The sequence below is a fragment of the Staurois parvus genome, unplaced genomic scaffold (genome assembly GCF_062004578.1).
Source record: "Staurois parvus isolate SC_StPar_1 unplaced genomic scaffold, SC_StPar_1.0 ptg000149l, whole genome shotgun sequence".
Classification (NCBI taxonomy): Eukaryota; Metazoa; Chordata; class Amphibia; order Anura; family Ranidae; genus Staurois; species Staurois parvus.
In genome coordinates this window covers 4,427,610-4,445,619 of record NW_028317945.1, presented here as the reverse complement: position 1 = coordinate 4,445,619, position 18,010 = coordinate 4,427,610, and the positions used below count along the sequence as shown (strand labels likewise).

The following is an 18,010-nucleotide window of genomic DNA, read 5'->3' as shown; positions in this document are numbered from 1 at the left end:
GCACCTCACTCACCGCCCTTGAGTGCCAATCACTTCAAAAACAAGATTGACACAATTCTCAAGGACATCGCCGCAACTCACACGCCCTCTCAACCCGTCCCCTCTCACACAGCTACCCCCTCATCCCCCCTCTCCCTTGACATAACCTGCAGGGACTTCGTCGCTGCTCAAACTCCCTCCAACCCCGTTCCCCCCTCACTCAACTACCCCCTCATCACCCCTCTCCCACGGCCCCACCACTGCTGTGACCTCCACTTCCACCCCACCCTACATTCCTCATACTGAAGCCCCCCCAACACTCCACACCTTTGACCTTACTACCATCGAGGAAGTCTCCAAGATCCTCTCTGATGCTCGCCTCACCACCTGCCCCCTCGACCCTATACCTCACAACTCCTACGACCTCCCTCCCCCTCCATCCTACGCTCCCTCACCCACATCTTTAATCTCTCCCTCTCCTCCGGCACTTTCCCCTCCCCTCTGAAACATGCACACATCACCCCCATACTTAAAAAGCCCTCCCTGGACCCCAATGACCCGAACAACCTCAGACCCATCTCCCTGCTCCCATTTACATCTAAACTCCTCGAGCGCCTAGTCCACACCCGCCTAAGCTCTCACCTCAACGACAGCAACCTCCTCGATCCCCTACAGTCCGGCTTCCGTCCCCTACACTCCACCGAAACTGCCTTACTCAAACTCTCCAACGACCTGCTAACCGCCAAAGCTTATGGCCACTATTCAGTGCTCCTACTCCTTGACCCCTCTGCGGCCTTCGACACAGTCGACCACCCCCTCCTCCTCAAAAAACTACACTCCCTCGGCCTTAGAGATTCTGCTCTCTCCTGGCTCTCATCCTACCTGTCACAACGCTCTTTCAGCGTTACCTATAATGCTACCACCTCCCCCTCACTCCCCCTCTCTGTTGGGGTCCCTCAAGGCTCTGTCCTCGGGCCCCTTCTCTTCTCCATCTACACCTCCTCCCTTGGCCAACTCATACACTCTCACGACTTCAACTACCACCTCTATGCCGACGACACACAAATCTATCTCTCAACCCCCCACCTCACCCCCTCGGTCTCTGCCTGAATCACACACCTACTGAGCGACATATCAGACTGGATGTCGCTCCACTTCCTTAAACTGAACCTCTCCAAAACCGAGTTTCTTGTCTTCCCCCCAGCCCGGATACCACCCCCCATTGACTTCTCTGTCACATCCAACAACGCCACCATCAAACCCGCCTCGCAGGCCAGAGTACTTGGTGTCATTCTGGACTCCAACCTATCCTTCCAGCCCCAAGTCCAATATTTAACAAACTCGTGCAGACTCCACCTCCGCAACATCGTCAAAATACGCACGTTTCTAACCCCAGAAACCACTAAACAGCTCATCCACTCCCTCATCATATCACGACTCGACTAATTCAAATCCCTCCTCACTGGCCTGCCTCGCCGCTGGCTATCCCCGCTTCAGTCGATCCTGAATACGGCTGCCAGACTCATTCACCTTTCCAACCGCTCCATCTCCGCCACCCCCCTCTGCCAATCCCTCCACTGGCTTCCGATTGCGCAACGGATCAAATTCAGAATCCTAACACTGACGTACAAGGCTGTCCACCATACTGCCCCGTACTACATCACTGACCTAATATCCAAGTACCGCCCAGCACGCACACTCCGCTCCTCACAAGACCTCCTTCTCTCTAGTTCCCTGGTCTCCTCCCATGCCCGCCTCCAGGACTTCTCCAGGCTGTCACCCATCCTCTGGAACTCCCTGCCCCAACCCATCAGTTTATCACCTACTCTCCTCTCCTTTAGGCGCACCCTGAAAACCCATCTCTTCAGGGAAGCCTACCCCACCCCCTGCTAACCTGCCTCCTCCACTCTTCCTACCACTCCATCCCCCACAGCTATCTCCTCCTGTACCACTATCCCCTCCCTCCTAGATTGTAAGCTCGAAAGAGCAGGGCCCTCGATCCCCTCATGTTTTGCATTGTATTGGTATTGTTCTGTCACATGTTCTGTCCCCCTTTGTAATGTACAGCGCTGAGCGAACCATTGGCGCTTTATAAATACTGTATAATAATAATAATACTACAGAAGAAACATATGTCTCTTCTCCAATTAACAAAACTTTCTGCTTGCAGGCCACACTTGCTTTTAAACATTTGCAATGCTTGGTTAGTTTTCCTTATGTATGTATGCTCTGCTGCGAATGCTTTAAAATGGTACTCATTTTGTTGGAATAAAATTTCTGAAACAGTATTACGCTATGGAGAGTGTTTTTCACTTTGTTCACATGTAACCTATGGAGTTCACTGGGATCTTCTGCTGATTACAAATGATATGTTGCAGAGTTTATCATTCCTACTGAGTTTATAAAGATATGCTGGTTTTTCACCAGTTTCCGGTGAGTTTGCACTTTGATGGGGTGTTGAGCACTGGTGAAGGAAGTTTATAGGATTCCATAACTTCATTGATTGAAGATCATACCTTAGATTGTACACCACTTGAGGGTTAGGGACTGATGTTAACGTACAATATATATGTAAAGTGCTGCGTAAACTGACGACGCTATACAAGTACCTGAAATAAATAAATGTTTTATATGGACTTTATTTAATGTACTTTATTTAGGATCCATTATTTTGTTTTTTTCACATATTTTATTTGGTGGTTGGATTATTATTTTAATTTATTAATTTATTTCAGTTGTTTTTTCCGTGAGCGCTATTATTGTGGTTATATATTTATTTTCACAAATTTGATATACATTGTAAGGACTGCCTAAGGTGTGTGATTTTAAAAATACCAGACATTTTCCAAGACTTGAAATGAGCTGTTTAATGTACATAACATTTATTCCTACTGAATTGTCAGGTCAGAGTTGCCACAGGTTGCTTGATTTCTATTTGTCATACACCTTCATGTACAGTTGCAAGAAAAAGTATGTGAACCTCTTGGGATTACGTGGAGTTTTGCATGAATTAGGCATAAAATGTGCTCTGAACGTCATCTAAGTCACAACAATAGAAGAACACTGTCTGCTGAACATAATACTACACAAACATTAGATGTTGCCATGGTTTAATTGCACATAACATGTAAACATTCACAGTGCAGGGAGTTAAAAGTATGTGAACCTTTGGACTTAATAACTGGTTGACCCTCCTTTGGCAGCAATAACCTCAACCAAACGTTTCCTGTAGTTGCAGATCAGACCTGCACAACGATCTGGAGTAATTTTGGATCACTCCTCTTCACAAAACTGTTTCAGTGTAGCAATATTCTTGGGATGTCTGGTGTGAATCGCTCTCTTAAGGTCATGCCACAGCATTTCAATCGGGTTGAGGTCAGGACTCTGACTGGGCCACTCCAGAAGGCGGATTCTGTGCTGTTGCAGCCATTGTTTTGTTGAATTACTTGTATGCTTTGGGTTATTGTCCTGTTGCATCACCCATCCTCTGCGGAGCTTCAGTTTGCGGACAGATGGTCGTACGTTTTCCTGCAAAATGTCTTGATAAACTCTGGAATTAATTTTCCCATCAATGGCAACAATCCGTCCAGGCCCCGAGGCAGCAAAGCAGCCCCAAACCATGATGCTCTCTCCGCCATGTTTTACAGTGGGGATGAGGTTTTGATGTTGGTGTGCTGTGCCTTTTTTTTCTCCACACATAGTGTTGTGTGTTCTTCCCAAACAACTCAATCTTGGTTTCATCTGTCCACAGTATATTTTGCCAGTAGCGCTGTGGAACATCCAGGTGCTCTTTTGCAAACTTCAAACGTGCTGCAATATTCTTTTTGGACAGCAATGGCTTCCTCCGTGGTGTCCTCCCATGTACTCCATTCTTGTTTAATGTTTTCCTTATTGTAGATGTGTCAACAAAAATGTTAGCATGTGCCAGAGATTTCTGTAGGTCTTAAGCTGACACTCTGGGATTCTTCTTTACCTCATGCAGCATTCTGCGCTGTGCTCTTGCAGTCATTTTTACAGGACGACCACGCCTAGGGAGAGTAGCAACAGTGCTAAACTTTCTCCATTTGTAGACACTCTGTCTTACCGTGGACACATGAACATCAAGGCTTTTGGAGATACTTTTGTAACCCTTTCCAGCTTCATGCAAGTCAACAATTCTTGATCGTAGGTCTTCTGAGAGCTCTTTTCTGCGAGGCATGGTTCACATCAGACAGTGCTTCTTGAAACCAGTAAACCCAAAACAGGTGTGTGTTTTTTTTAAGGGCAGGACAGCTGTCAGCAACACATCCAATATCATCACACTGATTGGAGTCAAGGTTGGCTCACTCCTGGCTCCAATTAGCTCTGGGAGAAGTCATTAAGCTAGGGCCTCACATACTTTTTCCTCCCTGCACTGTGAATGTTTACATGTTATGTGCAATTAAACCATGGCAACATCTAATGTTTGTGTAGTATTATGTTCAGCAGACTGTGTTCTTCTATTGTTGTGACTTAGATGACGTTCAGAGCACATTTTATGCCCAATTCATGCAAAACTCCACGTAATCCCAAGGGGTTCACATACTTTTTCTTGCAACTGTATACCACTTCAAGGCTGCAATACTTACGAGTATATATTCATTTAGGCTTTGACATGGTTTACCAGGGTTATGGCTGCAGCATTATGCCATAACCCTAGTATTAAAAATTTTCCTCAGCTGCTGCTTTTTCTGATAAGTGATCAGTGATTTAGAAGCAGTTGGAAGGGTCGCCCCTACCCCTCCGATATCCGGTGGTTCTCTGGTTTACCCGTCTCATCGAGAAGTACGGGATCCTATCTTGCGGTTGTGGCAGCTGATCATAGAGGTTAGCAGAGACCAGGAAGCATGTTTGTGGGTTTTTTTTCCCCTTTCCTTACCTGTCATGCTTTATCACAAGACAGGTTTACATTTCTTTTGATAACAATAAAAGGGACCCCAAAAAAATAAAGGGACAGTGTAAAAATGAAAAAAGTAGTAAAATAATCATTTTTTTAAAGAGCCCCCTGCCCCCCCAATGCTCGCATACGTAGGTCGAGCCCACATATGTAAATAGTGTTTACCACATGTGAGGTATCTAGCGAGCGCAATACTTCTCGTGCTAGACCTCCTCTGTAACTCTGAACAAGTGACCTGTAAACATTTTTAAAGGTCACCTATGGAGATTAAGTACCGTAGTTTGGTGCCATTCCATGAGCGTGAGCAATTTTAATGCATGAAAAAAAATTTAGTTATGTATTGTATTTTTTTTAAACAATTTTATTAGTGTATTTCCCCAAAAAATTGCGTTTGAAATACCGTGTGACCTATAATTGGGCCTCTGCAAAAAAAATAAATACACACACAATTTATTGTGGGTTCTAAGTAATTTTCTAGCAAAAGAAATACTTATTTTTAAAAAGTGTAAGAGAAGTGGTTCTCGCAAATAACTTCTCTGTTCTTGATCAGTAAGCCATTATGCTTTTTTTTTTTTTTTTTATAGCAGTGTATGAAAAGAGGAATAGACTGAGACACAAAGCATGAGGATATGCTGTACATTAAATGACATATTAAAAGAAAATGGTTGTATGTGAAAGGATATGGGCTGAAAGTGCACACTCTCAGGTTTAATTTGAGGGTATGTACATCCAAATTGGAGGAATGGTTTAGGAATTATAGCTCTTAAGTGTAGCCAGCCCCCCTTTTTCAAGGGACCAAAAGTAAATTGACATTTAAACCAAAAGCTGTTTCATGGCCAGGTGTGGGCTACTCCTTCATTATTTCTTCATCAATTAAGCAGGTAGAAGGTCTGGAGTTGATTCTATGTGTGGTATTTGCATTTGGAATCTTTTGCTGTGAACCTACATCATGAGTTCAAAGGAGCTGTCCATGCAAGTGAAACAGGCCATTGTAAGGCTTCAAAAATGAAACAAATCCATCAGAGAGAGAGCAGCAACATTAGGAGTGGTCAAATCAACAGTTTGGTACATTCTGAGGAAAGAAGAACGCACTGGTGAGCTCAGCAACATAAAAAGGTATGGACATCCACGGAAGACAACAGTGGTGGATAATCGCAAGAGCGTAAAGAGATACCCATTCACAAAATAAAGACAAGTGAAGGACACTCTCCAGGAGGTGGATGTATCCTTGTCAAAGTCTACAATCTAGAGAAGACTTCACGAGAGCAATTACAGAGGGTTCACCACAAGGTGCAAACTATTCATAAGCCTGAAGAATAGAAAAGCCAGATTAGACTTTTTCAAAAAAACATCTAAAAATGCCAGACCAGTTCTGGAAAAGCATTCTTTGGATGGATGAAACTAAGATTAATCTGTACCTGAATGACGGGAAGAAAAAAGTGTGGAGGAGGCTTGGAACAGCTCATGATCCAAAGCTCACAACGTCATCTGTAAAACATGGTGGAGGAACTGTGATGGAATGGGCATGCATGGCTTCCAGTGGCACTGTGTCATTGGTGTTTACTGATGATGAGACAGAAGCAGTCAAATGAGTTCTGCAGTGTTTAGAGATATACTGTCAGCCCAGATTCAGCCAAAGGCAGCAAAGTTGATTGGACTGCGCTTCACAGTACAGATGGACAATGATCCAAAACACACTGCAAAAGCCACGCAGGAGCTTTTGAAGGAAAAGAAATAGAATATCCTGCAATAGCCAAGTCAATCACCTGATCTGATCTCAACCCAATTGAGCATGCATTTCATTAGCTGAAGACAAAACTAAAGGCAGAAAGACCCACGAACAAAGAACTGAAGACAGCTGCAGTTAGTCTTTGGTAATGTCCATGGGTTCCAGACTTCGGGCAGTCATTGCCAGTAAAGGATTATCAACAAAACATTAAAAATGAACATTTTATTTATCATTATATTCATTTTGTTCAATTATATTTGAGCCCCTGAAAATGGAGGGACTGTGTATAAAAATGGTTGCAGCTCCTAAAATTTGTACTTGATATTTATGTTCAACCCCTTGAATTAAAGCTGAAAGTCTGCACTTCAAATTCATTTGGATTGTTTTGTTTTAATTTATTCTGGTGGCATACAGAATCAAAAGTATGAAAATTGTGCCTGTGTCCAAATATATATGGACCTAACTGTGTGTTTTATATTTGATAGTGTACTATGCTTTGACACTATTATCTGGTTTTGGGAAATACATCTCCATAAGAAAATGCATGTCACTCGTGCCCCATTTTATTATTTGCCTGTTTTGACCCATATTCCTTTTGCCCTTTAAACCTTGATCCAGTCTGGGCTTTTTTTCTGCTTAACTAGTTGCCGACCGCAGATAGCCGAATGACGGCTGCACTGCGGCCGGCCAGTTCTGAGTGGACGTCATATGACGTCCTCCCAGAACGCGCTCTCCGCGCACCCGGCGATCTCCGTAATCGCTGTGTCCTACAGACACAGCTGATCACATGATGTGGTAAAAGGCCAATCACAGCGGCCTTTTACCACGTGATCAGCAGTGTCCAATGACACGCTGATCACAGGGAAATGCAAGTGCCGGTTCTCGGCTGCACTTTCCTCACGCTGTCAGATCGTGAGGAAAGTACTGCCGAGAACCGGCAGTTGTCAGAGCGAGGATCGGCACCGATCATCAGGGCACTGATGATCAGTGCCCTGATGATCGGTGCCCAGCAGTGCCACCCACAAGTTCCGCCCAGCAGTGCGCCCACTAGCTCCGCCCACCTGTGCCCAGCAGTGCACCCACCTGTGCCACTCTGCAGTGTCACACACCTGTGCCCAGAAGTGCCACCTACCTGTGCCCAGCAGTGCCACCCACCTGTGCCCACCCACCTATGCCCACCAGTGCCACCCACCTGTGCCCACCCACTAGTGCCACCCACCTGTGCCCACCCACCAGTGCCGCCCACCAGTGCCACCAGTCAGTGCCCAGCGGTTGTGCCAGTCAGTGCCGTCTATCAGTACCCATCATCAGTGCCGCCTAACAGTGCTGCATATTAGTGCCGCCTATCCGTGACACCTCATTAGTGCTGCCTATCAGTGCCGCCTATCCGTGCCACCTCATTAGTACTGTCTATCAGTGCCCTTTAGTGCTGCCTATCAGTGCCCATCAGTGCCGCCTATCAGTGCCCATCAGTGCTGCCTCATCAATGCACATCAGTGAAGGAGAAAAATTACCTGTTTGAAAAATTTTATAATAGAAACAAAGAAACTTTTTTTTTTTCAAATTTTTTGCAATTTTTTATTTATAACGCAAAAAGTAAAGCGCCCAGTGGTGATTAAATACCACCAAAAGAAAGCTCTATTTGTGAGAAAAAAATGATCAGAATTTCATATGGGTACAATGTTGCATGACCGCGCAATTGTCAATCAAAGTGCGGCAGCGCTGAAAGCTGAAAATTGGCCTGGTAAATAAGGGGGTATAAGTGCCTGGTAGGCAAGTGGTTAATCCCCTCATGCTGTTTCATTCAGAAGACTAAAAAGCTGGCCCACTTTCTTTTGATGTGTATGTTTTCAAGGGGGTGTTTGCAGCTAGACCTGGCACAATTTAGTGTTGTTTGTAAACTGTAAATGTGAAAAGGGTCAAAATATTTCAAGATGCCCTTCTGCGAGTTACTAGCCAGGGAGGGTTCATTTTTAGTTAACCACTTCATATCTGGACATTTTCACCCCCAATTGTCATTCAATGTGCTATCACACTTTAAATGACAATTGCGCAGTCATGCAACACTGTACCCATATACATTTTTTAGCATTTTTTTGAGACTGATAAAGCTTTATTTTGGTGGTATTTATTCACCACTGGATTTTTTGTTTTTTTGCTATGTAAACTACTTGTGGGGGTGAAGATTTTTTTTTTTTTTTTTTTTACACTGATTGCTTTTACACCCATAAAGGCTGTAAAAGCAATCATTTCTCCTTCTCTGGCTGCATTCTTGCAGCCATTGAGAACTACTGTGTGAGCTGTGATTGGTCACAGCTTGTCACATGGTACAAGGCTGTTGTGAATAGCCTTGTACCATGTGACCTCTGTGATCATTCACAGATTTCACACGTAGTAAGCAATGATGTCAGAAGTGACATCTTGCTTACTACTCTGCGTGTGATCAATGATTGGCCTTTCAGTGATCACATGATCGAGACCTCGCACAGAGGTCCCGTCCGACGTTTGGTGTTCCACTGGGTCCGGAGGACACAGCGGGCACTGGATCGCGGTGCTGAGCGCTCCCTGGGAGCGTGCACAAGCAGGGGGTGGGGAGGCCGCCCGACCCTGCACTGCCACTGTCCGGCCGTTTTATATACAACGGCCAGATGAGAGGTGGTTAAACTATACTATTTTGCTTGTAAGGGTCATAGATTTTATGTACCGTATTTTTCGCTCCATAAGACGCACTTTTTTTCCCCCCAAAAAAGGGGGGAAAATGTCAGGGATCTTATGGAGCGAATATAAAGCGGCCGGTCCGGTATTTCCGCCGCCACCATGTCAGAATACCTGGCCGGCCGCTCACTCAGCTGTTCTCTGCAGCAGGAACTCGCCTGTTCCTCGGTCCAGCGTTGAAGTCTTCCCACGCCGGCTTCTTCCTGCCCCGGCATCTGTGACAGCTGGGTGCCCACTGCGCATGCGCGAGAAGCGCTGTGCTTTGTGAATGGTCCGGTGTCTTCTGGGACACATGACAGGTCTCAAAAGACGCCGGGTCATTCACAAATCGCAGCGCTTCTCGCGCATGCGCAGTGGGCACCCGGCTGTCAAAGTCTGGTGCCCACAGTATAGGAAGGAGGACTCCGCGGAAGTGGGAGCGGGTACCTGTCAAATTCAGGTACCCGCTTCCCCTCCCTCCCTAAAGGTCCGCAGTGTCTGGTCATGTCCTGTACTGTCTGCAATCTCTGGTCATCCCCTGTACTGTCTGCAGTCTCTGGTCATGTCCTGTACTGTCTGCAGCCTCTGTTCATCCGCTGTACTGTCCGCAGTCTCTGTTCATCCCCTATACTGTCCGCAGTCTCTGTTCATCCCCTATACTGTCCGCAGTCCTTGGTCATCCCCTGTACTGTCCGCAGTCCTTGGTCATCCCCTGTACTGTCCGCAGTCCTTGGTCATCCCCTGTACTGTCCGCAGTCCTTGGTCATCCCCTGTACTGTCCGCAGTCCTTGGTCATCCCCTGTACTGTCCGCAGTCTCTGGTCAACCCCTGTACTGTCCGCAGTCTCTGGTCAACCCCTGTACTGTCCGCAGTCTCTGGTCCATCTCCTGTACTGTGTCCGCAGTCCCTGGTCCATCTCCTGTACTGTGTCCGCAGTCCCTGGTCCATCTCCTGTACTGTGTCCGCAGTCCCTGGTCCATCTCCTGTACTGTGTCCGCAGTCCCTGGTCCATCCCCTGTACTGTGTCCGCAGTCCCTGGTCCATCTCCTGTACTGTGTCCGCAGTCCCTGGTCCATCTCCTGTACTGTGTCCGCAGTCCCTGGTCCATCTCCTGTACTGTGTCCGCAGTCCCTGGTCCATCTCCTGTACTGTGTCCGCAGTCCCTGGTCCATCTCCTGTACTGTCTGCAGTCCATTGGTTCAGAATATTTTTTTTCTTGATTTTCTCCTCGCGTCTTATGGTCAGGTGCATCTTATGGATTGTAAAATACGGTACGTCACAGAGAGGTATATAGAAGGGTATCTCCTGGGAAAAATTAAACCTGTCAAAAGATGCGTTTTCACTTCGATGTCACATTTTTAAATCTGTAGCTGATTGGTTGCTGACTCGTGAGTGGCAGATAATTGCAAAAATATCCTTGCTGCGGGAGAGGATGCCAGTCCTGTCTGCCAGGTGTGCCATGTTGGTATCATTTAGGTGGGAGGCCACTTTTTTTTCTTTTTTTTTTTTTTAATCACTAACCCAGGGAATCAGATTGTAGGAGTGAACTATACAAATTGCTTACAGAGCTGGTTTTAAGAAGTTTACTCCTCTCTAATCGTGAAACAGCTGTTCCAGTTTTTTCAACAATGAGCATTGATCTAGAATTTTTCCAACTCTCCTTGTCAGGCATCTGCTCAATTGCTTTGTTGAAATTGTTTCCACTCCATAGGATATAGGTTGTCATGATTAAGCTAATATCTGATCTATTTTAACCAATTTGTGTAGATTAAAATTCACTGCTTGAGTTGTAACATTGAAATGGCTTATTTACAATCTGTTCACAGCTGCTTTATCATCTTGCCATTTAAAATATGTTGTGTAAAAATAAAGTAAGATTTTAATTTATTTTCTCTTGTCGGTTTTTTTTATGAGAATTAGCATGAAGTGTTTTCAAGGTAAGCTCTGTCTACTAAGTAGGATTTTCATTTTCTCTGTGCTCTTCTGTCTGTAGGTGACCCTGACCATGCCCACAGTCTGGTCTTCCTGGACCTTAAATTGGTTGTAAACCCTTACATATACACAGTGAAGTGACTGGTTTCAGGTGATCCACAGAGATGAAACAAATCTTCCTACATACATTTGATCCCCTGCTGATTTTGAATGTTTGCCCACTCAAAGAAATGATCAGTCTAAAAATCGAATGGTAGGTGTATTGTAACACAGAGACAGAATAGCAAAAAAAAAAAATCAAGAAATTCATGTCTAACAATTATGCACTGATTTGTATGTTCATGAGGGAAATAAGTATTTGATCCCCTTCACAAAACATGACTTGGTGGCAAGTCCCTTGTTGGCAACCACAGAGGTCAGATGTTTCCTGTAGTTGGCCACCAGGTTTCCACACATCTCAGGAGGGATTTTGGCCCACTCCTCTTGGCAGATCCTCTCCAAGTCATTAAGGTTTGGTGGCTTATGTTTGGCAACTCGAACTTTCAGCTCCACCCTTAGATTTTCAATCGGATTAAGGTCTGGAGACTTGTTAGGCCACTCCAGGACCTTAATGTGTTTTCTTCTTGAGCCACTCCTTTGTTGCCTTGGCCGTGTGAGCTTTCAGAAAAAAGGGGACATGCAGCTAAAGTTACACTCTGCAGATCTCCGCAAGGAGAGCTAATTGGAGGGAAGGTACACCCCTCCCCTCAGTGTACAGTTGTGGCATGCAGGTGCCATCAGGATGGCTGAAAAACCCAGAAGACGACTTGGTAAAGATAGAAGCATTGGCCAAGGTTGGTGGTCTACTTTATCAGGTAATGTGCCATATTGCCAAGTATGCTTTGCATACTTACGCATAATGGTGAAAAGCTGCTGTGACCAAAATTATATTTTTTCCTGAAGATTCACATCTGCTTTTTAGGGTTTTTTCTTCAACTAGATTACTGCCACATACTTTTTTTTTTTTTTTTCCTTTTTTTTTTTTTCTTCAACTAGCTATATAAGATACACGCTTTGCATTCTGCAGTCTTTAGGATGATCCAGTGCTGTCACAGGTCATTTCTCTTTCCAGGTGGTGGGCAATCCTAAACTAAACCACAGTGACATAATGATGTGTAAGTTCTTCTCAGTCCAGCGGTACTGTGAGCCAAGGATCCCAGATGGCAAAGGGGGACATGTGACAGCTGCTTTTAATGTTAGCAAATTCGATTTTTTTTTTTTTCTATGTAACGTCTAAGATCCATCATGCTATATTTTTGCTGTGCTCAAAAGACAAAGGGGTGGTTCATATTTTCTAAGAAGACAAGATACCTCCCCCTATGAAAATACTGTATTGCATTGTGCATTTTGTTATACTGCGCATTGCTATAATGGATGCATTTTTGTAAAAATGAATGTAAAATGCTGTTTGCAGATATGAATAGATTTGAATAGTGCCATTGACTGTCATGCATTTTCTGTGCAGTCTTACAGTCAGGTCCATAAATATTGGGACATCCACCCAATTCTAACATTTTTGGCTCTATACACCACCACAATGGATTTGAAATGAAACAAACAAGATGTGCTTTAACTGCAGACTGTCAGCTTTAATTTGAGGGTATTTACATCCAAATCAGGTGAACGGTGTAGGAATTACAACAGTTTGCATATGTGCCTCCCACTTGTTAAGGGACCAAAAGTAATGGGACAATTGGCTTCTCAGCTGTTGCATGGCCAGGTGTGTGTTATTCCCTCATTATCCCAATTACAATGAGCAGATAAAAGGTCCAGAGTTCATTTCAAGTGTGCTATTTGCATTTGGAATCTGTTGCTGTCAACTCTCAAGATGAGATCCAAAGAGCTGTCGCTATCAGTGAAGCAAGCCATCAATAGGCTGAAAAAACAAAACAAACTCATCAGAGAGATAGCCAAAACATTAGGCATGGCCAAAACAACTGTTTGGAACATTCTTAAAAAGAAGGAAGGCACCGGTGAGCTCAGCAACACCAAAAGACCCGGAACACCATGGAAAACAACTGTGGTGGATGACCGAAGAATTCTTTTCCTGGTGAAGAAAACACCCTTCACAACAGTTGGCCAGATCAAGAACACTCTCCAGGAGGTAGGTGTATGTGTGTCAAAGTCTAATGATGGCTTGCTTCACTGATAGTGACAGCTCTTTGGATCTCATCTTGAGAGTTGACAGCAACAGATTCCAAATGCAAATAGCACACTTGAAATGAACTCTGGACCTTTTATCTGCTCATTTTAATTGGGATAATGAGGGAATAACACACACCTGGCCATGCAACAGCTGAGAAGCCAATTGTCCCATTACTTTTGGTCCCTTAACAAGTGGGAGGCACATATGCAAACTGTTGTAATTCCTACACCGTTCACCTGATTTGGATGTAAATACCCTCAAAATTAAAGCTGACAGTCTGCAGTTAACCACTTCCTGTCCGGACACTTTTACCCCCTTCCTGTCCAGGCCAATTTTCAGCTTTCGGCGCTCTCACATTGTGAATGACAATTACTCAGGCATACAACACTGTATCTAAATGAAATTTTTATCATTTTTTTCAAACAAATAGAGCTTTAATTTGGTGGTATTTAATCATCACTGGGGTTTTTATTTTTTGCTAGAAAAAAGAAAAAAGACTGCAAATTTTGAAAAAAAAACATGTTTTTCTTAGTATTTGATACTAAATTTTGCAAATAAATATACTTTCTTCATAAATTTAGGCCAAAATCCATTGTGCTACATTTTTTTGGTAGACATAACCCAAATCAGTGTGTATTATTTAGTCTTTGTGAAAGTTATAGAGTCCACAGACCACGGTATATATATTTGATATATTTGAAAATGTATCAATCCTGATGCACGGACTACCTATATAATTTCTTGGGGCCCTAAAATGCCAGGACAGTACAAATACCCCCCAAACGACCCCTTTTTGGAAAGTAGACAGTCTGAGGTATTTAATGAGAGGCATGGGGAGTTTTTTGAAGTTGTCATTTTTTGCCAATTTTTTAAGGAAATTATGAAAGTAAAAAAAATTCTTTTTTTTTTCCCACAAAGTTGTCATTTAGCAAGTTCTTTCTCTCACACTGCATAAGCATACTTGCAATTACACCCCAAAACACATTCTGCTACTCATCCTGAGTATGGCGATACCACATGTGTAAAACTTTTTCACAGCCTAACCACATAGAAGGGCCCCACATCCAATAAGCACCCTTAGGCGTTCTAGGGGTAAAAATTACACATCTAATTTCTTGACTGTCTATCACAGTTTTGGAGGTCCTGGAGCACCAGGACAATTGAATTACCCACAAAATGACCCCATTTTCGAAAGAAAACACCTCAAGGTATGTTTTAAGAGGCATGGGGAGTCCTCTGAAGACTTCATTTTTTGCCACATGTTTTTGGAAAATGTGAAAAGAAAATGAAAATGTATTTTTTTTTACACAAAGTTGTCAATCTATGAGATATTTCTAATACACTGCATAGGCATACTTAAAGTTACACCCCAAAACACATTCTCTAACTCTTCCTGAATATGGCGATACCAAATATGTTAGACTTTTTCACAGTCTGGCCACATAGAGGGGTTCCACATCCAATAAGCACCTGTTAGCGTTCTAAGGGCAAAGATCGCACATCTAATTTCTTAACTACCTATTGCTGTTTTGGAGGTCCTGGAGCATCAGGACAATGGAATTATCCATAAAAAGACCCCATTTTGGAAAGCAAACACCCCAAGGTATGTTTTAAGTTCTCCGTCACTCTCATCTGTCATACTCAGAATTTGAAATGCCTCCTCGCTTGTATATGATCTTTTGGCCATATTTTTGACACTGATCAGGACCCACTGGTATGCCAGTAATCAGGATGGTGTTGCAGTGAGGGACAGATATCTGGCTGCAGTTGGTTCACACTAGTCACTGTTGGGCAAAAATCAGAGATACAGTGAGGTGGCTGGCAATGTTTTGTGAGTGTGTGTAAACTCTGTGCAAAGGCTGAAAATTATTCACAGTTAGCTGTACTGGATCTCTCTCCTCACAGACGATGGCAGTGAACAGGATCCACTGGTGTGGCAGAGATCAGGGACACTTTATGAACAGGCACACTGTAAGGTGATCAGGGACACTGATTGGGCCACTGTATGGTGATCAGGGACACTGCTGGGCCACTGCGGTGATCAGGGACACTGTGGCGATCAGGGACACTGCTGGACCACTTGTGCGGCGACCATGGACACTGCTGGGCCACTGCGATGATCAGGACACTGCTGGGCCACTTGTGTGGCGATCAGAAACACTGCTGGGCAACTGCGGTGATCAGGGACACTGCGGTGATCAGGGGCACTGCTGGACCACTTGTCCGGTGATCAGGGGCACTGCTGGACCACTTGTCCGGCGATCAGGGACACTGCTGGCCACTTGTGTGGTGATCAGGGACACTGCTGGGCCACTTGTGTGGTGATCTGGGCCACTGCGGCAATCAGGGACACTGCGGTGATCAGGGACACTGCTGGACCACTTGTGCAGCAATCGGGGACACTGCGGTGATCAGGGACACTGCTGGGACACTGCGGCAATCAGGGACACTGCTGGACCACTTCTGTGGCGATCAGGGACACTGCTGGGCCACTGCGATGATCAGGACACTGCTGGGCCACTTGTGTGGCAATCAGAAACACTGCTGGACTACTGCGGTGATCAGGGACACTTCAGCGATCAGGGACACTGCTGGGCCACTTGTGTGGTGATCAGGAACACTGCTGGGCCAATGTGGGGATCAGGGACACTGCTGGGCCAATGTGGGGATCAGGGACACTGCTGGGCCAATTGTGTGCTGATCAGGAACACTGCTGGGCCAATGCGGTGATCAGGGACACTGCTGGGCCACTTGTGTGGTGATCAGGAACACTGCTGGGCCAATGCGGTGATCAGGGACACTGCTGGGCCACTTGTGTGGTGGTCAGGGACACTGCTGGGCCACTGCGGCAATCAGGGCCACTGCGGCAATCAGGCACACTGCTGGACCACTTGTGCGGCAATCAGGGACACTGCGGTGATCAGGGACACTGCTGGGCCACTGTGGTGATCAGGGACACTGCTGGGCCACTTGTGTGGTGGTCATGGACACTGCTGGGCCACTGCGGCAATCGGGGCCACTGCGGCAATCAGGCACACTGCTGGACCACTTGTGCGGCAATCAGGGAAACTGCGGTGATCAGGGACACTGCTGGGCCACTTGTGTGATGATCAGGAACACTGCTGGGCCAATGCGGTGATCAGGGACACTGCTGGGCCACTTGTGTGGTGGTCAGGGACACTGCTGGGCCACTGCGGCAATCAGGGCCACTGCGGCAATCAGGCACACTGCTGGACCACTTGTGCGGCAATCAGGGACACTGCGGTGATCAGGGACACTGCTGGGCCACTGTGGTGATCAGGGACACTGCTGGACCACTTGTGCGGCAATCGGGGACAATGCTGGGTTACTTGTGTGGCAATCAGGGACACTGCTGGGCCACTTGTGTGGCGATCAGGGACACTGCTGGGCCATTGCGGCAATCAGGGACACTGCGGCAATCGGGGACACTGCTGGACCACTTGTGTGGCAATCAGGGACACTGTGGCGATCAGGAACACTGCTGGACCACTTGTGCGGCAATCGGGGACACTGCGGCGATCAGGGACACTGCTGGACCACTTGTGCGGCAATCAGGGACACTGCGGTGATCAGGGACACTGCTGGGCCACTGCGGCAATCAGGGACACTTCTGGGCCACTTGTGTGGCAATCAGGGACACTGCTTGGCCACTGCGGCAATACTGCTGGGCCACTTGTGTGACGATCAGGGACACTGCTTGGCCACTGCGGCGATCAGGGATACTGTGACGATCAGGGACACTGTGGCGATCAGGGACACTGCTGGGCCACTATGTGGTGATCAGGGACACTGACAATCAGGGACACTGCTGGGCCACTTGTTGGGCGATCAGGGCCACTTGTGGGCGATCAGGGCCACTTGGGGGCGATCAGGGCCACTTGGGGGCGATCAGGGCCACTGGGGGCGATCAGGGCCACTGGGGGCGATCAGGGCCACTTGTGGGGGCGATCAGGGCCACTTGTGGGGGCGATCAGGGCCACTTGTGGGGGCGATCAGGGCCACTTTAGGGGCGATCAGGTGTCACTGAGGTGGAGGGCAGTTAGCTACAACCCTCTTCTTCGCTGTTTCTCCTCTCACAGACAACTCCGTGAGAGGAGGAGGCGGAAGCCGCACCATGCAGCTTTTGTTTACACTTAAGCTGTGTCCTTATTGGACACAGCTGATCACATGGTATGGGACCGATTTCATTGGTCCCATACCATGTCACGTAATCCACCGTGTCCGTCGGACTCGGCGATCATCGGGCTCGCGGGTGCGCGCTCTAGGAGCCGCGCACGAGCCTCAGATACAAGGTGCCGTTTAGAGACGGCAACCCGCTCCTGTAGGTGTCCCGTCCTGCCGTTTATAAACAGCGGCCGGACGGGAAGTGGTTAAAGCACATCTTGTTTGTTTCATTTCAAATCCATTGTGGTGGTGTATAGAGCCAAAAATGTTAGAATTGTGTTGATGTCCCAATATTTATGGACCTGACTGTATTTTCTTCTCAGAATTTTCTGTAGGGATACTGACTTTGCGAATGCTCAAATGCAGCTGAACCTTTGCTTTAGCAGCAGAT

At 46.1% G+C, this 18,010-nt stretch overlaps 1 protein-coding gene across 3 annotated transcripts in view; it reads left to right on the top strand.

The window, feature by feature from the left end:
• The window catches only part of TMEM184B (transmembrane protein 184B), a 188,819-nt gene that overhangs the window by 46,048 nt on the left and 124,761 nt on the right, over positions 1–18,010 (top strand). Inside the window, exon 3 of one of the 3 annotated variants that reach the window (XM_089674262.1) lies at positions 11,311–11,502. The exons of the other annotated variants lie outside the window; for them this stretch is intronic. Within the exon in view, the coding sequence (XP_089530388.1) occupies positions 11,500–11,502 (3 nt within the window). The 5' untranslated portion in view covers positions 11,311–11,499. The remainder of the gene's footprint in view (positions 1–11,310; positions 11,503–18,010) is intronic. 3 annotated transcript variants of the gene reach the window in all.